The sequence below is a fragment of the Engraulis encrasicolus genome, chromosome 2 (assembly GCF_034702125.1).
Source record: "Engraulis encrasicolus isolate BLACKSEA-1 chromosome 2, IST_EnEncr_1.0, whole genome shotgun sequence".
Lineage (NCBI taxonomy): Eukaryota > Metazoa > Chordata > Actinopteri > Clupeiformes > Engraulidae > Engraulis > Engraulis encrasicolus.
This window is the reverse complement of record NC_085858.1, coordinates 31006023-31032304: the sequence shown is the minus strand read 5'-3', so window position 1 is coordinate 31032304 and position 26282 is coordinate 31006023. Positions and strand designations below refer to the sequence as shown.

Here is a 26282-nt window from a genome sequence, read left to right as displayed (position 1 = left end):
TGTTCTGTAGACCAGTGTTTCTCAACAGGGGTGCCGGGGCACCCTGGGGTCCCGCCGGCCCCCCTCAGGGGTGCCGCGGAAACGTGATTGATAAATAAATGATGTAATATAATACATATTTGTCTAAATTGATAAGTTAATGCTAGTCAGTGGAATCGTTCATCTGCCATTTACACACAATAAAGTAAATATAGGTCGCCCCAGTCAGCTGTAACTTCGAACGTAGGTCGTGTGACGTCTCCAAATGTGTTACTTTTCTAAGCTTGTGTGGTATCGGATGCAATGCCATGTTACGGCTTGTTGGTTTGGGGTGCCTTGACATTTTTCATGAATTGAAAGGGTGCCTCACCTAAGAAAAGGTTGAGAAACACTGCTGTAGACGTACAGCAATTTGATTCTGTGTTAAATTTGAACTCTAAGTAGCGTTGAATTCGCACTTACAACGTTTTAATTTGACACGATTTGAGAGCGTATATGGCTTAGCTGTGTTAATTCAACAGTCAGAGGTCCAATGTAACACCAAAGGTGTAGGACCATGAGTGGTCACAGTAGAGTGGAATCATCGGAGCAAAATGAACTGTGTACTATTTGTGCAGGAGCAGCATTGGAGTTTCTGGCAGTTTCTGAGTTTCGGAGTGTGGCGTAGGAACAGAGTGGAGATGGCACTGCAGTGTGTGGGTGTGATGAGGAGGTGGTGATGATGATCAGTGATGATGATGAGGAGGTGGAGGAGGAGGAGGAGAAGGAGGATGTGATGATGATCAGTGATGATGATGAGGAGGAGGAGGAGGAGAAGGAGGTGATGATGATCAGTGATGATGATGAGGAGGAGGAGGAGGAGGAGGAGAAGGAGGTGATGATGATCAGTGATGATGATGAGGAGGAGGAGGAGGAGGAGGAGGAGAAGGAGGTGATGATGATCAGTGATGAGGAGATGGAGGAGAAAGAGGAGTAGGAGGAGGAGAAGGAGGAGGAGAAGGAGGTGATGATGATCAGTGATGAGGAGATGGAGGAGAAAGAGGAGGAGGAGAAGGAGGAGGAGAAGGAGGTGATGATGATCAGTGATGATGATGATGAGGAGGAGGTGGTGGTGGTGGTGAGCAGCAGTGAAGAGGAGGTGGTGCATGTTGGTACATGGTGAATTTTGAGTGAATTCAACACTTGGTTGCAATGCTGTGAGTGTTAATTTTGACACAGTAAGTTTTGGATGAAGACTGCAAAACACTGTAGGGATGGGAAGATGTTGTGGAGGCGTTTGACACCACCCTCCTCTTCCTCCTCCTCCTCCTCCTACTCCTCTGTGCTTCGCCACATGGAAATACATTCACTGCCATCCAATCATGTGTGTCTGAGGTCTGCTACTGTGAAACACACATACACATTCACATGGATTCATAATTTATGTATGTGTGGGCAGTAACACACACACACACACACACACACACACACACACACACACACACACACACACACACACACACACACACACACACACACACACACACACACACACACACACACACACACACACACACACACACACACACACACACACTATACAGCATGTGCACATAGTATATAGGGATCATATTCATCTGCAGTTATGCAAGCAGAAATGAATGCAGTATTTAAATTCACACAATTTATATACATTAAATCCCTTGTAGTGTGTGTATTACAGCAGGGTGTGTGTGTGTGTAGCACTTTCATCCGATGAGTCCTACTGTACCCACCTCAATGCCAGTCTGACTTTTGAGGAGCACGGGGCAAACGAGTGAAGAAGAAGTGCAAAGAAATAAGAGACGATAATGAAGAGGATGATTCAGGGTGTCGTAAATTAGTGTCTAAGGATGTCTTAGTCTGTCTTGAAGTGTTTGAAGTATATAGGGCCCAAGTAAAAAAAAAAAATACACTGTTAATTCAACACTTAGAGAGTACTCTGGTATAAAATACACTTCAGAGCATGCAAAATCAGGTGTTGCATTAACTCTGCAAAATGTACTGTGCAGGCCCTGACATGCTCATGTGTCCCTCCACGCAGCACTCTGAAGAGTAAGGAGCTCTCGCCGGTGACCGGCCACAAGCCCATCCAAGTACCAACGCCCACAGTGCCCCCTCCTGGCGGTCAGCAGAGCAGCAGCCAGTCGCCACATTCAGCAGAGCACAGCCCCCACACACTGCGCAAAGGCAAGCACAGATCCGTTCTTCCCTTCTTTTCCTCTCATCTTTCCTTCTCTTGTTTTAATGTCTTCTGTTCTTGTCTCTTGCTCTTTCTTTTTTACTCTCTGCTCCTCTCCTCTCCCCTCCTTTCCTCTCCTCTCCTCTCTACTCCTCTCCTTTCTGCCCTCTTTCTTTCCTTTCCTGTCCTGTCTTTTCCTTTCCTTCTCTCTCCCCTCCTCTCCTCTCCTTTCATCTCCACTCCACTCCTCTCCTCTTTACCACAAGCTACCTCTCCTGATGAACTTTTAACTGCAAACTAAATCACTGCGAACGAATGCCCCATTTACTGGTTGCTGCTGCTTTCTGAAAATAAATTCTCTGATTCTAATTTTGAAAACGGGCTGCTGCCTCTTTCTCCCTCCCTTTTCTTGGCCCGTGCTCATTATCTCTCTTCATTGCACAACTTTTGTATTATTGCAAAGGTTAAAACACATGAAATAAAGTTTTCCCCAAATGAATCACCAAATGAAATCCCAAAATGAAATGGATTTTCTCTGTCTCTGCTTTGCCTTTTTCTTACCTTGTTTTTTTTGCCTGACGCTTTCCTTTATGCATATAATGGTATTTCTCCTCTTCTCTCCTCTCTCCTCTTATTTCGTCTCCTCCTCTACTTTCTCCTCCCTGCCCCTGCTCCTGCAGCCTCTAAGAAGCTGGCCCCCGTGCCCCCCAAGGTCCCGTATGGAGGCTCCGGCTGCGGCAGTGGCGGGATGTCCGACCAGTCCACGGGCCAACCGTCCCCGGTCAGCCTGTCCCCGACGCCCCCCAGCACCCCGTCCCCCTACGGCCTCGTCTGCGCGCCAGGCCAGCTGCCAGCCTCTTCGCCCATCCAGATGCCCATGGGCTCGGCCACGCCCTCCCACCACGCCCTCCTCTCCTCGCCGCCCTCGCACACCGGCACGCTCACCAAGTCGCGGCCCACGCCCAAGCCTCGGCAGAGGCCCAGCCTGCCCCCGCCACAGCCCCCCACCGTGCCCGGCAGCCTGCCCACGGGAGAGACCCCGCCACCGGACCAGGGCATGCTGGACGGCATGTCCCCTGGAGAGAGCATGTCCACAGGTAAACACCACATCGGTGGCGCTGGCGGTGGTGGTGGTGCCGGTGGCAGTGGTGCACCGCCTGTGCCTGTGCCTATGCCTATGCCAGTTCCAGTTCCAGTGCCCATGCCTCGTGTGGGGGCCCCACGTTCCTCACTCAAACTCTCCGTCTCACCCACCTACTCAGAGGATGGACTCTGAGGAAGGGGGGGTGGGGGGGGGGGGTCCTCGTAAGAAGGAGCCTGTTTGTCTATTTTGTCTAGTTCGTCTAGTTTGTCTTTGTTTGTTGGTTTGCTTTGTTTGAAAAAAAAGGAAAATATTCTGGGTGCCTTTCTTAGGGAAGAACAAGCACGCTCTTTTGGGTGCCTGTAGCAGTGACTTAATATTATTCAGCAGAAAAAAATGGAAATGTCTCCTGGCGTATCATCAGGATGATATAGCTTTTAGAGAAAAGGGAACATACAGTATACTGACTGTACATGAAAATTATATATAAACAATATACACCATGAAGCTGACTGTTGCCTGTATGGAAATCACCTGTCAAGACTTGATACCTGTTTGTGTCAGTTAATTTATTTTCATCTCCGCAAGTCATAGACTTCACATCCAATGTCTTCCCATCGCTGTTGAAGACTTGCCTAAGGCCTTTAACACAGGCAGCACAGGGCACAGTACTGTACACCCCATATCACAACACCGACCATTCTCCCACCAGACCCTGTGTCTCTCTCAACGATGTGAAACTATGACCTGCTGCCTTGAGAAAGAACAAGAGAGTCAACTCTTCTCCTCTCTCATTGATTTATAACTGTTTTGTCCTCCTCCTCCCCCCTTACTCCCTCCTCTCCTCTCCTCTCCTCTCCTCTCCTCTCCCTTCCCCTCCTCCCTGCTACCATTGTGTACCTTGCAGCTGTGTGAAGCCAGGGACTAAGTGTGATGCTAAGTGTGAGGGGGACATTTGGGGTAAGCTGGTCCTGCTGCGCCGTGCGTGCCCGAGCCCCATTTCAGCCTCACCCACCCCCCCATACCGCATTTGGCTTTGGCCTGGGGGCCACCACCATGCTGGTCCGTTTCTGGGGACTCTTTGCTTTCGCTCGATCTCTTTTCGCGCTGTCTCTCTTTTGCTCTCTTTTTTCTCTTACGTGTTGTCTTTTTGGTTCTTTTGCTGGTTTTTGCCTTTCTCTTCTTTCTTTTGCTTTGTCTTTTGTTCACACATTCTCTCTCTCTTTCTACAGTATGTCTGTATTCTGCTTTTTCTCATTCTTTCTCGAGTCAGTCTTTCTCTTTTTCTCAACCTCTCTTCTGCTCTCTGAACAGACATTCTTTTTATTTTATTTCAGGAGGCGCAAATCATTTCACATAACCCCTCTGCTTTCTTCCTCTCTCCAGCCCCTTTCCTCCCTCTGTGTTCGTGGGTCGCTCTGGCTATAAAGCTTTCATTTGCCATGTCAGTGTTGCTACCATTGCTAACTTGTGTGCTGTGTCAGTCTGTTGTGTGTATGGATGGAGTTGGACCCAGGGGTTGTGCATGGCTGACAAACTAGCCTTCCCAGCGGCCATTGCTCAAGCGCCCAAAACATGACTGTGTTGCTGCTCCATCTTATACTAATTCTCATCTGCTCCTGTAGTCCGCTTTGCTCACCGTATTTATCTTCCCTCTCAAAGCTAACAAGTCAAATATGACAAACCCACCTATAACACATCTCTCCATTGGCCCTAGATGTGCTGGCATCCAAAACCTATCATTTGCGAACCATGTCATCTTCCTTGAGTTCTCTCTTTCTTTCTCTCTCTCTTTCTCTCTCTCTCTCGCTCTCTCTCTCGCTCACTCGCTCTCTGCTTCTCTCCTGTTGTTTTCTAGTCTGTTTCACCTACTCTACTCTTCTATTTTTTTCCCTTCTCGCTTGCCCCTTTTTTCTCTTTCTGTTTTTGCCTCTTCACACACCATGCTTCCTTACTTTTTTTTTCGCACCCTCCCTCCTTCTCTCTTCCCCGCGCTTCCTCTTTTCTCCCTCCTGAGCCTGACAGTCCGTTCTGCTCCATCCCATTCTGACAAAAAAAAAGGGATGACATCACCCTCATCCCAGAGCGCAGACGCAGTGCATCAGACAGCTGCAAAGCAAATGTTTAATTTTTTTCGTAATCATCATCATCATCTGTAATCATTATTTATTATTTCCATTATGACTATTGCCATTTTTTTTCCTCTCCTCTTCGTTCTGTTCCATTTCATTTCATTCCATATCCTTGGCATTCCGTTGGGGCCCCGCCCCTGTCACTCTACTACGCTTCCACCCAACGCACACTCATCCATCCATCCCGTGTTGCTGCTGTGTTGTTGGTGGTGTTGTTTTGGTTGCTGTGGTAAAATGTGACGTGTTATTTGTGTGTCATCTGTGTATAGCTCACCTGTTGTTACCAACACCCCGATTCAAATACCTTATACTCAAGGACCTTATTTCACATCCATGCAAAGCAATGTGTTGAATGACTAGAGATTTTGTCTGTGCTTTTTAAACAGTGTTACAAGAACATTGTCGAATAGCCCCATAATTGCACTTAAAATAGCACTTAATCTTTAGAATGTTAAATTAAATGTAATGCCGTTCCTTTGATCACTTTGGAAGAGTTTCTCTGTGGTAGACTCCCTGTTTTTGAATACGGGGGAGACAACAATGTACATACTTACCAGCTGCTTTCTTTCTGACTAAAATATCGAAGAAACAGACCATACTAATGCTGCTAATAGATAACACGTTGCTAACTGAATGCTGTGCCTGCAAGGTGAGGAACTGAACTTTGACTTTGCCTTCCCTGTCTCCTCTCTCATGTCATTCACACTCATGACCCATTCAAACCACCATTGAAACAACCTGTGTCCTCCTTCCTCCCTGAACTTCACTACTCACTCTTTGCCATCCTCACCGTGTGCCCTTGTCCTGTCACCATCTTGCGCTTCTATCGTCTTCTTCTTCTTCTTCTTCTTCTTCTTCTTCTTCTTCTTCTTCTTCTTCTTCTTCTTCTTCTTCTTCTCATGTCGTCTTCTTGTCCTTTCTTCGTCCACTTCATCACCATTGCCATCCAACAGCAGACTTCTTCAGTTTGGAAATCCCCTCCATCAATGTCAACCTGGACAGCATCCTGGACGAGTTCAGGGTGACCCCCTGCCGTGGCTCCCTGAGGGTGCTCGAGTCCCCCGACGAGGAAGCCACCTCCGAAGAGGAGGGCCAGAGCACCACACTATGACGCCACTAAAACCAAAACATCCCGTTTGGCCCTCACACAATGCCACGCCGCGCACACACAACCTGGTTTTTCCCTCTCTGTTTCGATCTCGCTATCTATATTCTTTCTTCTTTCTTTAGGTTGGTGTGACTGGTGATGTGACCCTTCTCTTTCACCTTCTTCTCTCTTTCTTCTCCCTCACTTTTTACAGCCTCTGGATATTACTTCATGTATCTCTCTCTCTCTCTCTCTCTCTCTCTCTCTCTCTCTCTCTCTCTCTCTCTCTATCTTTTTTTTTCTTCTCTCTTTTCCCTGCTCTGCTTTTCTCTTCTGATAAAACCTAAATGCACAACTGACTAGACTATCAACCAGCCATCATCCACTTCTTGTAGAACTACAGACTTGCCTGGGGCCTGAAACACAAACTCAGTCACTAATCCACTTTTCTCAAAAGAAACCCAGACGAGAACCTTTAATCAGCACAGACATCTCCCAACGAACAGCTCTACACATGACTCTACCCGCACACGTGGCGCCATCAAAATATCTTCTGGACTAAATCAGATAGGATGGACCACAGCAAAAAAAAAAAAGTAACCAGGGAGGAAATGGCTAGAGAAATGTGCTAAATGGATTGTATTACTTTTCTTGTTGCCGTAATTTTATTTGTGACGTTTGCCTTATTGTTTTGTTGGTTTGTATGTTTTTTTTTTACTTAATTTGCCTGGTTTTGTATACGTTGAAGTCTTTTTTGTTTGTTTGGTAGTTTTTGTTGGAGTGTCCTTAACAAGGTCAGTGACACCATATGGAGCTTATTAGCCAGTGGTTTCCAGTGTCATGAGCATGCCAGAACAGACATTGTGTGTTACCTCACAGGATTGGAAAGGTTAGCCCCAGGCACTATAAATGCTGTCCATCGTCACTATCACAATGCAGACTACGATCACGACCATGAGCAAGCATGAATTTCAATTTTAATATGCCATTCTCTCTCTCTCTCTCTCTCTCTCTCTCTCTCTCTCTCTCTCTCTCTCTCTCTCTCTCTCTCTCTCTCTCTCTCTCTCTCTCTCTCTCTCTCTCTCTCTCTCTCTCTCTCACTTTCCTCTTCACTCATTCTTTCAGTCACTCCCTTTCTTAGATACTTACTATTAAGTGTCATTTTGCCCCTGCTCATGCGGCTGTTCACATGGAGAGATTTGGTCAAAACGTGCCCTATTCCATATTTGCATTGCTTCGGAGCCAAGCTTACTTCAGTGGTCACCAGTCTGTACACATAGCAACATCAGCGCAGTACAAGAATGTCCTCTTTGAAAAACCTTTTTTCTTCTTTTAACTGTCGCTGTTGCTATAATAAGTACAATTCACAAGCAAAGGCTGAAAAAGAAGTGTTTTTTAAAAAACAACAACCTGAAGCTCAGTCTTGTTTGAATGCCAATGATGATTCCATATCCCAGAAGAAGGGCTTCGATAGTAAATGGATTTCTTGGACGGGCGGCATGAAAGAGAGGCCATGTGCGTGTGCAGCACCAGTTGAGAAGCAGTGTGTCTACTCGGTCGAGCCTCACACCAGGTCAACACATGACTCACCTTCTCCTTGACTCAAGCCTTCAGGCCCGGCCAGGCCAAGGACCATTTCAGAGCTAGTTGGTGCTAAAACAACCCTGGTCCCCACTAGCCTCAATGGACATGGAAAAGAGAACAGTAGTTTTAAACTGTGACAGCACTGCCTGCAAAGCCCTATTGATGCTGTCTGCACACCTTGTCTCAAGTGCTTCAGACTTCATGTACCCGACAACCCCCTTTTCCGTGTGTACATAAGAGCCTATGTAAATAGATTATAATGTAGATAATTCCAAGTGGGCAGATTCAGATGTAAAGACAAATATGAATTATATGATATATTCATAAATGTGGTCATATTTATCTTGTTCTAGAAAAATGATATAATGTTGGTGGTGTTATTTTTTGATCTACCCCTCCCACAAATACACACACACGGACAAGCGCGCGCGCACGCACACACACACACACACACACACACACACACACACACACACACACACACACACACACACACACACACACACACACACACACACACACACACACACACACACACAATGTCGGCAGGAGTGAGTGAATAAGAGCTCTGACAGCTGTGACAGAAAGCCATGAATACTGCTATCGGTACATGTACAAGAAACTTGACAGAGCAGAATTTCTTGTATTTCTTTTTTTTCCACACCATTGCATTTACTCATGAAGAAGCATTAGGCAACTTGTTTGAGGTGAATGAATCATTTTTGCAAGCCACTAGATGGTCAAATGACTGAATGATTATTATTGGGCAATTCTCATGGCTGGCCCAGTGGTTGGCAGAGGGGGGGAAACATGCTTGCAAGTTGACTTGTGTGAGTCTTGGCGAGTCTCAACTATTAGACATTAAATCTTGGCCCGTAGTGGGAGGCTTAAACCCAAAGTTGCATAGTGCTGCTTTACTGTAAACATTGGTGCCACCAAGGTGTGGCCTGTTAGTACGCCAATGCCCCATCTCACTCACATACCATCACTGCATGTCAGAAGAACACTATTATCTTGCAAGGGATTCTTGAAGAGTGTTGATGGCCATCTGTTGGATTGTTTTTCTTCTCTTTTTTTGAAAATCCTCAAATAATTCTTTGCCCTTTTCGAATGCAATAATTTGGGACGTGTTTAATATTACATGCAGTATTTACTGTGCATTTCCCAATGTATTGAAAATCCAGAATTGGTTTTGGATGGTGTTCTAATAGAAAAGGAGTACATTTGACCAAGTGTAATACGTGGCAAGTAACAGTATACTGTACTTTGTGCCTGTTTGCCATCTTAAAGTGTGTTGGCATCAGGCCGAGGTTTTTGGGGTGTAGTTTGAGGAGTGAGGAGGCATGAATGCTCTGTCCATCTTCTCAAAGTAGTGGAAAGACATGGCAGGTTTTCTCTCACAGTGTCCGAAGGCCCCCAAGCAGAACTGACAGGACATTTCAATTTTATTTTTTTTCAATCAAAGTGCAATTATTTCTTTTCTTTTCTTTTTTTTGCTATTGTTTCTTTGTGAACCTCTTGAGGTCATAGAGAGGTCATACCCAATTCCCACGCTCTGCTAAACACTTGATAGGAAACCAAGTCTCTTTTGTTTCATTTGTTTTGCAATTGACTTGTATTCCTTTTAACTTTTGATGTTTGTCTACTTCAGGGACTTAAACTTAAGAAGGTGTAGTCTCTGTCATGTAGGATATGCCTCTGTGTGTGTGTCTGTATGCCTGTGTGTGTGCGTGTGTACTCAACGAGTTATATTCTTGACAAAGTTTTGTGGCTGAGTAATATTGATAGTCGTAGTGGTTATAAAATGAACATTTGCAAGTGCCCTCACTTTAGATATTCATGTCCTAAAGATAATGACAAGTTTTTTTTCTTCTTGTGTACACTTGAGGTTCTGTCTGTGATGGTTTCATCGGCGTGTGTTTTTTAATGAAGAAAGGGGGTGTTAGGTGGTGTTATCATATAAGACGAGAGCCTAGACTGAATGTGTCGATCTGGACTTTGATTTGGATCACGTCCAGGTCGCATCAATAACCAACGGAAGCTGCATTAGAAGCATGACCTTTTTTGAAAATTGCTCTCTCATTTCTCATCCCCCCATTGCTAACGTGGCATTTTGGGCACCACTGCACCCAACATTTTTTTTTGTTGTTAAGTTTGCAGGTTTTGTTATTGAGTAAGTGGGGACGGGAGGGCAGAGGGAGGGGAGGGGAAGTTGTTGTTGAGACTAGCAATTTTTTTGTAAATGCAATAGACTTTGTCAGGGTGACTTGGCTTGGGTGGATTGTTTTCCGATAAGCGTTAGCATGCCTGCTCAAGCTGTGCTGTAGTCTGGTAACGACGGAGCTTTAATAGTCCTATTTTACTCTTACTTCATGTACTTCACATACAAGCACACACACACACATCAGGAGGTAAAGTAAGCTGTCTGCAGTGATATCAGGGTTCAAAAGGTCAGCAGATAGATAGGAGCATGCCAACTTCGTGCTGTTGCAAAGCATCAATGACCGTGATGCTCAGCCTTTTTTGCACTGCATTCTTTTTTCATTTTTTTTTCCCCATGTGTTATTTTGTTGTTACTTTGCTTTTCTTTTGGAATGTGAGCGCTTTTGTTCCGATGCTGTTAATCTGATAGGTCACAGGAGGAGGAGAAATAACTGTCACAGGACTTTCCTTCCTCTTTTCTTTTTAAACATTTGTAGTATTCACACATCACCTTCTTTGCAGAGGCAACAAGGAAATTTGGGATGGGATTTTACAACAACAACAAAAAAGGGTCAGAACAACCTAGACTCACAGTAGCTGGCTGAGAGTGCATGATTAGTACTTTTGGAAGTGTGGGCATAAGCCATTGGGTGTACATCAAACTGCTTCCTCCCGTTCTTTCCTCTGGCCTTGTGACACGAGGCTCGATGTCATGGATGAGCAAAAGTTTTTCGTTTTTATTCAATATCTTGCTAAAGAAAAACACAGTTTATTGCGGGATGTTGAATGACGGAAAGCCCCACCAAAAAAACAAAAAACGTTTTTGCGCTGGTTGTCTTCTTTTTATCCCCTGAGGAGGGGCAACATTAAACTAAGAGGTTGGGAGGACCAGAAAAGGACAGGAGTAAGTAGTTTGACTTGCACCCATGGGCTGTCCAACTCTGGGCCCATCCTTCCACTATCACTACTGTTGAAATGTAGGACACACCCCACCCTACCCCACCCCACCCTTCCTTCCTCTGCTTAGCATATCAAGTGGAACAACACAGTCTGTACTGTGAAGCCAACTGCAATCCTTCAGAATGTCAGAAATATATATATAAATATATATTAAAGTCTACATTTGTAATAATGAGTCTCATTGTGTCATCATTGTGTTTACTACTGTGCATTAGGGCTGGGCGGATCTGGAAAAAATGTGCATCATGGTTTTCTTGATGAAAATTTAATATCACGGTTCTCTGCGCGATTTTTTCATAAGCGGCGTTTTTCCCCCACATCTCAATGTTTCTGAGGAAAAGGCCGAAATTAAATTTAAAAATGAGATCTAATCCTGAAGACTAATTAATCTCCATTTCTATTTTAATGTTTTTTTTTTTTATAAAAACTAAAAAAAAAAAAACCTTCTCTCATCAAAAAGTGAACCTTGTGTAAGTGAAAACCGTTATCACGTTTTTTAAACGATATACGGCCCAACCCTACTGTGCCTCTCTAATAACCTGAGTTTTGGCTCCTCCTAAACAAATAGGCCTACAGTAATACAGTAAAGGATATTGCGTGAATCAATAGAGTTGAGTGGGGAAGCCATGATCTAATGGTAAAAGAGTGGGTTGGCCTCGGAATTAGAATGTTAGAGGTTGAATAGGCCTAATGGTGCATTCCAGACCCAATCCAAACAACAAGTAGTAGGAGATCACACTTCAGTTTTACTTATTTATTGAAATTTTAAATAATGGCTCCATGGGCACCGCCATTATCATCCTACTTCAATTTGTTTGTTTATATGGGAGTAGTGCGAGTTCCCCCCACTTTCCTAGTTGGAAGTTCCACTTCGACTGGCATTCCAGAGCATTTTTCGTATAGATGTTGGATAGCAATCTCCTACTATTTTGGATTGGGTCTGGAATGCACCATTAGGCTTATTGTCAGGCCAGGTCCTACACCCTTGTCCATGATTACTGTATAATGTACTTCAGCAAGATACCAAACCCCACACTGCTGCAAGACCTGGGACCAATACCCTGTACCCAAACAACTGTAAATCACCTTAGATAGAAGTGTAGTGTAATGTAATGCGAAATGAAGTTTATGTGTTGGGAGTTTTCAACACATTTTACAACAGAAAAATAAACGAGAGTCAAAAGGCCAAAGGACGAGGAAGATGTCTATGAATCACATCGGAAAGAGTGCTTATTTGTATTGGCTCCACTTTCTACTCTCCTTTCCTGTTAGCAATTTCCTAACACTTTGGACAACAGCCAATTCATTTCAACCCTCATGGCAGTTGAGCTGATGCAGAAGTTTTTGTCGTGGTATTTTACATATACAGCAAATGGGAAGAACCTCATTCCTGTTTCTATTTCATTCGTTTTAGCTGTGGGAAAACACTATTGTTATGTGGTTTACAGATACTATTAGCAGGAACTGTACAATGTGTTCCCATACAAAGTTGTAGGAAATAACCATCAACCACTGAACTCATCATTTTATACAAGAGATGCCAAGGCGATCTTATGTAGCTTAAAACAGGATATCCTCGAACACCAGTGATACTCCAGACGGTGCCTGTCGTCAATGACCCAGAAAACCTCTTCCAAGGCAGAGGAAAAGGGGCCATGATGAGACACTAGTCTGGAACTCATCCACAGAGGATGATGAAAATGCATGCAAAACCAAAACTTCCCCATCCCAATGACGAGCTCAGTTGTTGACTTTGGCTGCAAACACACACTTTGGTCCCACTGCAGGACCTGTCCACTCACTCACTACTTCAGAGGGGAAAAGAGCAAAAAGCTCAAAATAATTACCCATTTGTATGGATGTTATGGCTGAAATAATACACTTCTAATACTTTGAACTTCACTTAAAAGCTTTTTTTTAAATCCAAAACAACTTACAGGGTATTGGTTACAGAACAACCTGGAACAATGTCATCTACTGACCCTAAAACCAGCTCCCTTACCATTAGGTCACAGCGTCCTCCATGTAACATTGAAGGAAACCTATTAGTCTGAAGCATTCATGGAATTATGTCACATACTGTACTAGTAGTCACATAGTACTGTGTGAAACAAAGTATCCTGGCCAAGCCTCAGTGATGACATTGTAGCATACAGTTGAACTGTCTTAGCCTAGAAATCTAGACGCCTCTAGTGGCCACAAATTGAGGGGTTTATCTCGCTAGGCTAGAGCTGTCTGGCTGGCAGGTTCAGTTGGCCTTTGGATAAAGTGAGGAAATGAACACTTCTGAGGTTAAGGAATTATCTTTTGTAAGTTGGTAAATGGTTAAACACTGATTCCAGGCCACATGAAGGTTCTCTTGGCCAGCTCGGGGGCTGATACACGACACCACACCACACCACACTAATAAGTTTATGTAGGGTTGGAGGACAATGAGCATTAAATCACCCTTGTTGATAAGCAGGGTATCTGAACCCATTTCAGCTTAGAGGTCTATGACATATGATAAATATGACCGACAATAAAAATGTCCTTATTTGTGATGAACTGTAATTGCTTAGTCTTTGTCAAAGAGATTGTGAAGGACATTACAGTGGGACAACTTTTAGATCATATGTTCCCACATACACAATTCCTGATGAGTAACACTACTAATGGTTCAAATCCCATACTTTCCATTACTGAAGTGCCTTTGAGCCAACCAACCCCACATTGCTCCATACTTACCCCTAACTAATATTAGTGTTTTGTGTAAGTGTAATGTAACTATTGTAACCCAGTCTATGACTGCAGCTATCCAGAAAAGGTGTTAAATCAACTGTTCTTTGAAGAAAAATCATTCAAAAATGTTCTAAAAAAGACACAATGATTTTCCAAAGAATATGTAGCCTACAAATTGTTTATTTGTTTGTTTTGCATTTAACTAGCCTAAATATTAAACAGAGCATCACCTCTGATAGAAATCACAGTGTTTGTTTGGTAGAGCTCTGGCATGTCAAATGAAATCACAGGCAGCTATACATCAGTCAGTGTCCTCAACCTAGTTTCGGGAACCAGTCAGACGGGAACTACCCAAGGCAGAGGGAGGGAGAGAGAGAGGGAGGAGTGCAATAACGCGCACAAGGCGGAGATCGAAGCAACGATTGAGCCATGGTCACAATTTGCATGCAGTAGGCCCTTACGCAAAAACACACCATCCATGTCACGGAAGCTATGACACATTGGGCACATTCAGTACCAGATTACATGACTTAACTGTCCTTAATAGCTCAACACAGAAACCCAACACCTAACACCCATTGCATGTCTTTCAAGTCACAACTGCAGGTCATTCTTCTCAAGAAAAAAGGTATGGGGCACACAGTTATTGGGCATGCTTGCCTCACAAAAGCACGTCTGTTATAGATCACTAACATAAAAACAACCTTTGTCTGTCTTTTCATTTGTTTAGTTTTCTAATTGGTTTAGAGGGAAATAATATTAAAGGTTCTTGTCAATGCGTAAAAGGAGAATCTAGTCACATTTCCAGGCAGATAGAACGACAGATGAATTACCACTACGCCAACAAAACCCAAGGTAATGTCACGGTTATAAGAGCCAGCAATGAGAAAATTGTTAATAAAAACAATAGACAGCGTCCTGTGGTGCAAATTTTCGGATGTGTCCTCCTCCTTCGAGTTGATGAAGGAATAACTACTGTTGGGAGGACATCCAAGTCATCTTCTTTCATGGGTCGACCAAGTTCACTTATGATGAAAATCTCCGATGGTTTCTTTCTGGGACTGATCCAATTCTGAGGATGAATCCTGTCAGATACTCCGGAGAGCCACTGCGTAATGCAACCAAAACGCCCTGTACTGCTCAATGGCGAAACATGCGGAGACCGCGACAGGTGGGTACCGAGCAAAGGCACTTCCAAAGTTTTCGGAGTATGATCAGCATGCGGGGGCCTTGGCAGCGTGGTGTCGTTTTGCTTAGTGATGAATGTGAGGTGTCGACAAATGGGACAGACAATATTGTCCCGCGTGATGACTCCGTCCTTGTTGATGCTGACCAGCGTCCTGACCAAACAGTCGTGGCAAAATGTGTGGGAACAACTCAGCGTCCTTGCTGCACTGGAGAGGTGGTCGTAGCAGATCGGACAGTCTGTGTCTGAAATATCCACACATGTCTTCAAGTTGTCCATCCTCAGTGCTTCTTAATCGGCGCGAGACTGGTCTCTATTACTGCGGAAGAGTTCTAAGTGACTCGCGAGCGCTACATTGGCTGCCTGATAACGCCACCTGCGCGATGCAGAGACTGTTTGCTTCCTATGTCATGAATGACAGTCCATAAATTACCTTCTGACTTTCTCTAGGAAACTTACGCTTGGGTGGGGACATGAGAAGATCACCCTTGTCTCTTGCAGCAAGCTGTTGGATAACTCGGGGTAGGCCGAAATGCTGTCAAACTGGATCTGCAATAGCTGACAGACAGCTCTCAAGCTTCTCTTCGACTATTGGGCTGCCGTTTCCTCGTCATGGGTCAAAGCTAAGAAGTTTTTTTTACATTCCAGTTATGGAATGGATAGGGTAACTTGATAGGGCCTACTGGTGGTATTCCCCTTCTTCAATACATGTAAAGCTCCACAATGCGCATTTGACAAACTATAATATCAGGGCGACTCTATTTTGTCTATTTAGCCAACGGACAACTTGCGTAAAAAGTACACCGTACTGTAGAAAGTACCTGCATGAGCAGTTGTGGTGTGCGTATTGACGCAATTAGAAGCAAAATGATTGTGCAATTGAGGTATTCTAGTTATGATGCTTTGTATTTCAGCTTGTAAACAACGATAAACACATCACTTAAAATGTCATGCCGTTCAAATCCAATGCAAGGACTCTCATCACAAATGAACATCATTCACCACAGGACACGTGGTGCCAAACCACTCATGCACATAGCTGATTAATAATGGGAACATGTAAATGTGTTTACAAGTCCTCAACAGACTTGCTATGAACATACACATGGGGCCTAACCAAAAATGTCTTCACCCATCATCTCGATGTGTAACCTCACACACCCACACATAGTCATAGACTACCTAACCAATCGTACAATTTAAAGCACAGCTGTAGGCCGAAAGCAGGTACAGCTCATCCCAAATAACACTTACTTTGCAGATTAAATTGGCTGTATTTAAATCTAATGGCACATAGCTGGTACATCAAACCCATTATATTCCACAGTGCAAATGAGGCAAACTATAGGCTACACTGCCTGCATGACTGACCTTCTGTAGGCCTATGCCTTTAAGTTGTGTATTTGCGATTGTTTCATGGCATTTCTGCTTTGTGCATACCTACAAGTAGGCCTACTACTTGTGTTGAAATTACATCTGTAACAGTATTTCTACTTAATGCGCCTATGATGGTTTTACAATGACACTGGTCATGTCTGGTAGATGCTACTTTTTGGCTACTCTCATACTACATTCTTCAGACTCTAATCTGTGGAATCACAAAACTGTATTGTCTGATTTATTTGTAGATTTGAGAGCAGCAATGAACTACACATTTTCAATGGACCTCACACGGACGACGTTTCGAGCCTCTTTTGAACCCAGACAACACACGATATCACCGCTTCACTGCAGAAAAGCTGCTGCTTCATTACCAGCTTTATAATACAAGTAAACACACACACACACACACACACACACACACACACACACACACACACACACACACACACACACACACACACACACACACACACACACACACACACACACGCACGCACTATGGAAGGTCCAATTGTGGTGTCAACTGGTGAGAAACAGCCCCCTCTTCTGGTAAGTCTTCAAACAGCCTCTATTGCTGTAAAAGGACTAAATAGCACTGACTTCCTTTGATGGATTTTGGATCAAGATAAGCCAACATTTCCCCCAGAACAGAGTCTTTTAAGTTGTGGGAATTTGAGCAATGCTGGTAGAGCGTGTATGTGAGTGCCTTTATTATTTAATACAGTTACTTTAATACACAGAATTGACATGTTCTTCAGGATTGCCCAGAAAGATGCCACTCTTAGTATTATTATTATTTATTAACATAAACCATATAGCCATATACTATATAATAATAATAATCATCATCATCATCATCATCATTATTATTATTATTATTATTATTATTATTATTATTATTATTATTATTATTATATTTACTCCCCCAGTGTTGCCCATAAGATGCCCTAAACCCCATGGCTAACAGGCTGGCATGCACGTTTGCTGGACTGCCAGTGGCTGGAGAGGGCAACTTACGACCAAGGCTCTCCACAGAGGCCAGGCTCATCTCAAATCACATGGTGCGGAGAGGTATTCTGCTTCATATTATATTCACGTATACACACACACACACACACACAAGCATGCACGCTCACACGCACGCTCACATGCTCACACACACGCACATCAATGAAAGGTTACGCACGTGCACACATACACAAACACACACACTCACACGCACATACACGCACACTCAATTAAAAGATAGACTTATTAAAGTCACCATTTTTGCCTTCTTTAGGTCATACTGTATATTGGGCTTTGAGTTCAACTGTGGATCAAACAAAAGGATGCTCGGCGAGTGGATTTGAACTTCTCATGATGAGTCTTGGGAACATGAGATCATGTACGTAAGTTACCTCATATAACTTATTTAACTTACGTCAGTGGTTCTCAAACTTGTTGTGTGAAGTACCACCCGAGAAAATATTGAGCTCTCCGAGTACCACCTTGACAACCAACATTAGAATATCGCAAAAAAAGGCCTTCCATATTCACTTTTGACAGTCAATACAGGACAGGTTCATAACGGCTTCAACAGCTACAGTCACATTCAGTGCATTTTTTTTTTAATTTCTTGCTTGCCTAGTATTCTGCATTATGTTTTCAGATTCATACAGTTCAATATTACAAAATGTGACACCTAAGACACATTTTCGACTGCAACAACTTGATCAGCGTTCAAATCAATACACAACAAAATGATCTTCCAAGTACCACCAGAGATGTCTCAAGTACCACCAGTGGTACGCGTACCACAGTTTGAGCACCACAGGCTTACGTGAAACTTTATTACATTTTAAGATCATATCATTGGCCTGTAAATGATTTAACTTCATATCATATAATTTATCTCATATTACTTATTTAACTGAAAGTATGTGAAGCACATTGAACAGCATCTGTGTATGAAATGTGTTATGCAAACTTGTCTTGCCTAGCCTAAGTTATATCTTAGCTCTATTGTAAAGTCATTTTCTCATTTGCAAACTGGATGGTGAATGAAAAACAGTCCCCCCAAAATTGTTGTGGCTAGACTGCCAGCGGGGAAACTTTATTTAGGCGGGAACAGGAGGCGGGGTGAGGACACAAGCACAAGTGGAGGATGCAAGTACGCATATTGGAATGCACTCATGGGGTAGGGCTGGGAAATGACCCCATCCGGACTCAAACCGGGGTCCCCATGGGCATGCATATATCATATCACTTGTTTAGCTTACAGGGGTTGGACAAACTAACTGAAACAGATGTCATTTCAGTGTTGGAAGTTTCATGGCTCAAGTGGACTAGCCCGTTGGTCAATCTTCATTAATTGCACATTGCACCAGTAAAGTGAAGTGTGAAGGTTCAATTAGCAGGGTACAGCACAGTTTTGCTCAAAATTGTGCAATGCTCACAATATTATGGGTGACATATCAGAGTTCAAAAAGGAGAATTTCTTGGTGCGAGTGCATCTTTGACCGAGACAGTAAATCTTTGTGATGAAGAGCCACGGTATCCAAGGTAATGTCTGCATACCACCAAGAGGGATGAACCACATCCAACAGGATTAACTGTAAATGCAAGAGGAAATGGCTGTCCTTTGCCTCCTGAACAATTTCCCTTGCAATTATGTCTAAAATTGAATTTAATTTACATGACTATGAGTGCATTTCAACAGAACCCCTTAAATTACACTTCTAAATTGGAATTTCAACAGTGCCAATTGACATTATTATTTTGATACTTTACTATCCCTTTCCTGTTCCATAGAGTTCAATACTCTGTCCTTAAAGACCCTTTTAACGAATCGTTTGCTTTGCCATGGTGTAGTATGGAAACTATCAGTGAAGCACTGACTTGAGGGATGCAGGGTTCTCTCTGGAGTTCAGCAACTCATTGACATGTTACACACAAACAAATCACAAGAAAATAGATCACCAGTGAAGATGGTTGTCTGTAATGGTAAACGGAAGTAATATTTCATAGAGGAACAGGCATGCAATATAACAATGGGCACTGCACTGCATTGCATTACTTTATGCCTTTAGGCTATGTGCCTTGTTTACAGTAAATATGCTCCACATACAGTCTCATTGTGATTAGTAAGGGTGACACCTGGTGGAGGTTTTCTGTATGACACCTAAGCAGCACACCTTACTTGCAATGTGCAAGTAAAAAAGAGATGAACTAAGGTTTTTGATCAAGAGACTTTTGCTGGGTGATCTACGCTTTGTTAAAACTGTTTTGAGAATGCTCTTTTTACCAAAAGTTACATAAGTTTACTCCAGGGCCAGGTCATTTGCCGAATCTCCCGCATCTCTCTCTCCCACTCGCTTCCTGTCGCCATCTCAAACTGCCACATCTAATAAAGGCATAAAAAGGCCCTTAAAATATATATTTTTTAAATAGCAATAAAATGTCTGCAGTTTTTGTAAATGTTATAATGGTCTAACATTTCTAAATGGTGGATACTGGATATGGAATGGTATGTTCAGCTGAAGAGGTAAGAATTGTTCTGGACCTCACAATCTGGTGCATCAACGCAGACGACTTGGTGCACGTCAGAAGAGAATGCTTGAAATATATTATTTATAAAGGTACAAGACTAAGGGTTTGAAAAAGTGTCTTCTTCAGAGTGTCAAACTTTTGGTAAAACTTGTAGTATCAGGCTGCCCGTAGGCCCGGCTGGAGCTGTTCATGACTGTGGGGACGAGAGATGAGGGGCGGTGGCTGTGTTAAGTGTTTTTACTCACTCGCACCTATGAAGCCAAAGTGATGACTCAGGCATGGTTTAGGGGACAGGGGCGCATGTTGCCACATTTTCTACAAGAAATAAGCGACTGGCGTCCTGAATACAAGCCCAACAGAAGCGTTCAACTGGCGTCCTGAACACAAGCCCAAAAGAAGCGACCAAAGACTGAAAAAAATGTGGGGTGGGTCATCATAATTAGTCTCCTTTATATTTTATGGGCTGGGGGCTGGTTACAACTAAAAGGAAAGGATCAATGACCCAGTGCTGCGGACCTTTAGCAATTCTTTTTTGTTATTCTGTATTTTTCAATTTAATCTGTTACTGTAAAACATCTGTTATAAATGTACTGCCACGAGAATAGCGATGACCAAATCAACATGTATTACCAAAAGCTCTGTGTAATATCATAGTGCTGTTTTATGGTAGTAAAGTATTACAGCACTACTGCAGTGTTCCACTGGCGGAAGAGTGCACATTTAGGAGGCTACCCATTTCAGACAAAAGCTAAAAACAAATGCTTAAGTTCTGCAACACTGATCAATCATTTGTTTTCAGTTTCCGTCCCTTTGGCCCACCACCTGCACTACTGGTTTGCACATTCTCTGTGTTAGGCGTGATATTACTAACCAACTTGTCTTTCATCTTTTTGTTTCAGGAAGTCTTTATGCGTTTGTGTGGTGTTGATGACGCACATCACTTTTAGCAAAATGTCTCATCAACCACAAATGTGACAAGGTAATGAAAAAAAAATTGGCTGCATTAATGATGCAGGTGCATTCATGCAAGCTTCAGGTCAGTTAACCCCTTAAGACGCGGCTTTATACATTTGTTGTTACCAGTATGGTATGGTATGACCAAGTCATGGTGCATTACTAAAGGGCCTGTGTTGTGTCATAGTATTGTAGTGCTATGGTAGGTACATTTCAATGACTATTACAGCGTGCCACTGGAGGTACGGCGCGCATTAAGGGGCTACAAACTTCATAACTAGTTGGTACGTCGTTTGCAGAGGACCAAAATTGGGAACTAACTGTTCTTCAGAGCAGAAGTGTGAAGGTATGGCTGTTTTTGAAGAACTGAATGTTGCTTCGCACCTCCATGGTAGACCGCAGCCCACATTATAGATTAGTGTACAGGAGGTTGTATTTAAGGAGTGAGGTGCACATTTTCATTTCTTCTTCCCCTTTCAGTGGAAATAGTGTTCACACGTTGAGCAGCAGAGGCTTATGTTGAAGGAGATAAGCCTCAAATACAGTGTGTGGCGGCTCAAATACTATACGTGTGTGTGTGTGTGTGTGTGTGTGTGTGTGTGTGTGTGTGTGTGTGTGTGTGTGTGTGTGTGTGTGTGTGTGTGTGTGTGTGTGTGTGTGTGTGTGTGTGTGTGTGTGTGTGTGTGTGTGTGTGTGTGTGTGTGCACGTGTGTTTGCGTGTGTGTGTGCCTGCATGAGTGTGTGCGAGAGAGAGTGCCTTGGCTGTGAAAGTCCAATGCATGCAATCAACATGCATGCGTTCAACAATCTAATCATCTGATCTAATCAGTGCTGTACATACCACTCTCTGAGGTTAGGTTAACCTACTTCTGTTGTGAAGATAGAAGTTTCCATACCATGTGTTTATGGTTCAGATGGTATCAGTGGTCCCGCTGTAAAAAGACCCAGAGGCGCATCTTGCCACCAGGCAAGGCAGGCAGCTGCTTGGGGCCCCCAAGCCCCTAGATAGTGAATAACAGCCCATATTTTACTACAGTAGTAGTGATTTTGGTATAAATATTTATTCTTTTGCATTTTCGCTTGGGGCCCCACCTGGACCTAGAGTCGCCTCTGAAAAGACCTCAGGATCTTGGTTTGCATGCCAAACTTTCACAATTGTCTGGAGTGGTACAGGAGTTCCTGAACTTTTTTGACTATATGGTCAGTGCCACTGTCCCAGGTGAGGTCTTCTGTGATGGTAATACCAAGGAGCTTATCGTCTTTCACGCACTCCACTGTCTCATCATTGATGGTAATGACTTCAAAATGATCTTCTTTCCACCTCTTGTTTACTATTAGTTCTTTCGATCAATCAGAGACAGTTTTTTCACTGACACCAAATGAGGTTGTTGATCTGACTTCTCCAGGCTGTTTTGTCATCAGGGATCAGGGCCGTAACCAGACCTTTTCAAATACAGGGGTCAAATACTGCTCTCTGTACTGCAAACTGAACATTTAGAATGTTTCAAACACTTCAGTCAAACTCTTAAGTTTGTTTTCATTAATCACTGCCTTGAGGATAAATGGGGGTGGCGTATATAGACTGAATTTATCATTGTTGATCATATATATCAGTTTTCATCAATAGATACATTTTACATTACTGAAAAAAAATACAGAGGACATGACCTCTGTGTCCTCAATGGTAGTTACGGCCACGTTTGTCATTGTTTGTGATCAAACCAGTTACAGTGGTGTCATCAGCAAACTTGATGATTGTGTAGAAGTTGTGCATTAGCCACACAGTCATGCGTGTACAAGCAGTAGAGGAGATGGCCTTGCCTAGCTCCCGTGCTGCTGGTCAAGGTGATGGGGCCCATTCTCACTGCTGCTTTTCGTCCAGAGGAAGTCTAGGATCCAGCTACATAGGGTCATTTCCCAGCCCTGCCTAATCTCTCTCTAGTTTCCTGTCTCCATAGCCTATTCACTGCACTATTCACATCAAAAAAGAATTGGGCCGCAAGTTGGAACCCGTTAAAACACGGTGTCATACATTTGTTGTTACCAGAATGGCAATGACTGAGTTGTATTGCATCACTTAAGGCCCTCTGTTATGTCATTGAATGGTATTGAATGGAATGGTAATTAACTTTTCACTGACTATTACAGTGTGCCTCAGACGGTACGGCATGGGGCTACAGGGTTTGTGCTAGGGATTGGAAGGTTGCAATCAGAACAAGTCACTCGGTAGTACCCTGCTTGCCCATGGCTTGTGTCCATCAAGCTTAGCAGGCGGGCAATCCCTCCTTCCCTCTTTCACCTGTCATGTGCGAAGGCTTTCCGAATTGTCCCACCACCTCCCCATACTCCTCCATTTCACTAGAACACTCAGCTACACTTCCTCTATACACATAGGGGGGGGAAGCGGATCTCATCCCGCATGAGCTCCATTTAAAGCACCCCGGGACAGAGGCCAGCTAACATGCCAAACATGAATATTGTACACCAAGCACTCAAGGACAAACTCGTGAACCACCTTATTCTGTCCCGCCCACTTTCAAGTTTCCCGTCGTTGTCATGTCTGGTTATTTTCAGGCATTTTTGGTCAGAAATTTGGTCATAATGTGTCAGTGTCAGTGGTCAGTCATAACGTTTCCTTAGAAACAGGAAGTATTTTCCTTAGAAACAGGAAGTTGGTGCGGTGGTGGCTCAGATGGTTGCAGGTTCGAGCCCTGCTCTGTCTGACCCCATCGATGTGTCCTTGAGCAAGATACTTAACCCCCAAGTTGCCCCTGGTGGCAAGGTGTTACCCTGCGTGGCAGCTACTGCCACCAGTGTGTGAATGAGAGTGTGAATGGGTGAATGTGAGCCATACAATGTAAAGCGCTTTGAGTGCTCGAAGGAGTGAAAAGGCGCTATACTAATGCAGTCCATTTACCAGTTACCACTAAGATTGTGTGTATAGCAACCCAAAAAAAGGAAAATAAATTGATTTTTGATCAGACATTTGTCATAACATAATATCAGTCAGCAGTGACTTTTTCTTAGAAACAGGAAGTCCTCTTCCTGTGATCGTATATAACAATAAAAAGAAGGAATTGATACACCAGACGTCAGAGACTTCTTTACTAATGTAACTGCAATAAGCCAATATTTTAAAACTGGAGTGAAATGTAAAAAGGCCAATCATGGCACCATCCATGTTCACAAGCAGAGTAAGGTAGATAAATAGACACTGTGATATCAGAAATCATGAGAGAGAACTCATTCCGATTGATTTGTCTGGATTGTATGCATGATATATCCTAATGTCCTTAGTTGAGGGGGGCAGGGTTTCTCTGCCTGGCCTCAAACCCGGACAATGTGGCACCAAACTGGGGCCCACAGCCCTTTCTCAGGGTAAAAGTGTAATGTGAATTTTTGAAGTGTACATTTGAGTCCACAAAGCATAAAATTATTTGTTTATGATCATCAACGGAAATGTTGATGGATCTGAAATCTCCTCATCAATCTGTTGTCTCATGGTTGATGAGTAGCTATTGAATGGCTTGCTTTTAAAACACAGTGTCAAACATTTGTTGTTAGAATGCCAATGACTGAGTTGTATTGCATCACTTAAGGCCCTCTGTTATGTCATTGAATGGTATTGAATGGAATGGTAATTAACTTTTCACTGACTATTACAGTGTGCCTCAGACGGTACGGCATGGGGCTACAGGGTTTGTGCTAGGGATTGGAAGGTTGCAATCAGAACAAGTCACTCGGTAGTACCCTGCTTGCCCATGGCTTGTGTCCATCAAGCTTAGCAGGCGGGCAATCCCTCCTTCCCTCTTTCACCTGTCATGTGCGAAGGCTTTCCGAATTGTCCCACCACCTCCCCATACTCCTCCATTTCACTAGAACACTCAGCTACACTTCCTCTATACACATAGGGGGGGAAGCGGATCTCATCCCGCATGAGCTCCGTTTAAAGCACCCCGGGACAGAGGCCAGCTAACATACCAAACATGCATATTGTACACCAAGCACTCAAGGACAAACTCGTGAACCACCTTATTCTGTCCCGCCCACTTTCAAGTTTCCCGTCGTTGTCATTTCTGGTTATTTTCAGGCATTTTTGGTCAGAAAGTTGGTGATACTGTCAGTGTCAGTGGTCAGCAATAACGTTTCCTTAGAAACAGGAAGTCTTTTCTTTAGAAGCAGGAAGTTGGTGCGGTGGTGGCTCAGATGGTTGCAGGTTCGAGCCCTGCTCTGTCTGACCCCATCGATGTGTCCTTGAGCAAGATACTTAACCCCCAAGTTGCCCCTGGTGGCAAGGTGTTACCCTGCGTGGCAGCTACTGCCACCAGTGTGTGAATGAGAGTGTGAATGGGTGAATGTGAGCCATACAATGTAAAGCGCTTTGAGTGCTCGAAGGAGTGAAAAGGCGCTATACAAATGCAGTCTATTTACCAGTTACCACTAAGATTGTGTGTATAGCAACACAAAAAAAGGAAAATAAATTGATTTTTGATCAGACATTTGTCATAACATAATATCAGTCAGCAGTGACTTTTTCTTAGAAACAGGAAGTCCTCTCCCCGTGATCGTATATAACAATAAAAAGAATGAATTGATACACCAGACATCAGAGACTTCTTTACTAATCTAACTGCAATAAGCCAATATTTTAAAACTGGAGTGAAATGTAAAAAGGACAATCATGGCACCATCCATGTTCACAAGCAGAGTAAGGTAGATAAATAGCCACTGTGATATCAGAAATCATGAGAGAGAACTCATTCCGATTGATTTGTATGGATTGTATGCATGGTATATCCTAATGTCCTGTGAAATAGCCTTAGTTGAGGGGAGTAGGGTTTCTCTGCCTGGCCTCAAACCCAGACATTGTGGCACCAAACTGGGGCCCACAGCCCTTTCTCAGGGTAAAAGTGTAATGTGAATTGTGTGTACATTTGAGTCCACAAAGCGTAAAATTATTTGTTTATGATCATTATGAAATGTTGATGGATCTGAAATCTCCTCATCAATCTGTTGTCTCATGGTTGATGAGTATTAAATGGCTTGCTTTTCGCCTATGCCCATTGCCTTTTTAGGTCATTTTTTGATCAAGGGCGTTCTTTTTATAGCAGTGGAAGGGCCACGTTGTGGTTCACACTTTTCACACTTCACATCTTCACACTTAAAACTGTTGTGCAGCCTCAGGTGTGTGTGTGTGTGTGTGTGTGTGTGTGTGTGTGTGTGTGTGTGTGTGTGTGTGTGTGTGTGTGTGTGTGTGTGTGTGTGAGAGAGAGAGAGAGAGA

The 26282-nt window shown here is 43.5% G+C and overlaps 2 protein-coding genes across 3 annotated transcripts in view; one reads left to right on the top strand and one right to left on the bottom strand.

The window, feature by feature from the left end:
- The window catches only part of arhgap44a (Rho GTPase activating protein 44a), a 76190-nt gene extending 69471 nt beyond the window's left edge, over nucleotides 1–6719 (top strand). Inside the window, exons 20-22 of one of the 2 annotated variants that reach the window (XM_063186354.1) lie at nucleotides 2042–2187; nucleotides 2860–3276; nucleotides 6346–6719. In XM_063186354.1, the coding sequence (XP_063042424.1) occupies nucleotides 2042–2187; nucleotides 2860–3276; nucleotides 6346–6503 (721 nt within the window). In that variant the 3' untranslated portion in view covers nucleotides 6504–6719. Of the gene's footprint in view, nucleotides 1–2041; nucleotides 2188–2859 lie in introns of both variants that reach the window. The other variant, XM_063186345.1, reaches the window with a different exon arrangement.
- Nucleotides 6720–13337: 6618 nt separating this feature from the next.
- On the bottom strand, nucleotides 13338–15743 carry LOC134461964 (RING finger protein 222). Its single transcript, XM_063214786.1, has one exon. It carries the CDS (start codon nucleotides 15409–15411, stop codon nucleotides 14782–14784), a length of 630 nt encoding a protein of 209 aa, XP_063070856.1. The 5' UTR covers nucleotides 15412–15743; the 3' UTR covers nucleotides 13338–14781.
- Nucleotides 15744–26282: the final 10539 nt, after the last annotated feature.

Bases quoted from the DNA above. Each gene is read 5' to 3' on its own strand.
- LOC134461964 (XM_063214786.1), bottom strand. From the start codon at position 15,411: ATGGACAACTTGAAGACATGTGTGGATATTTCAGACACAGACTGTCCG.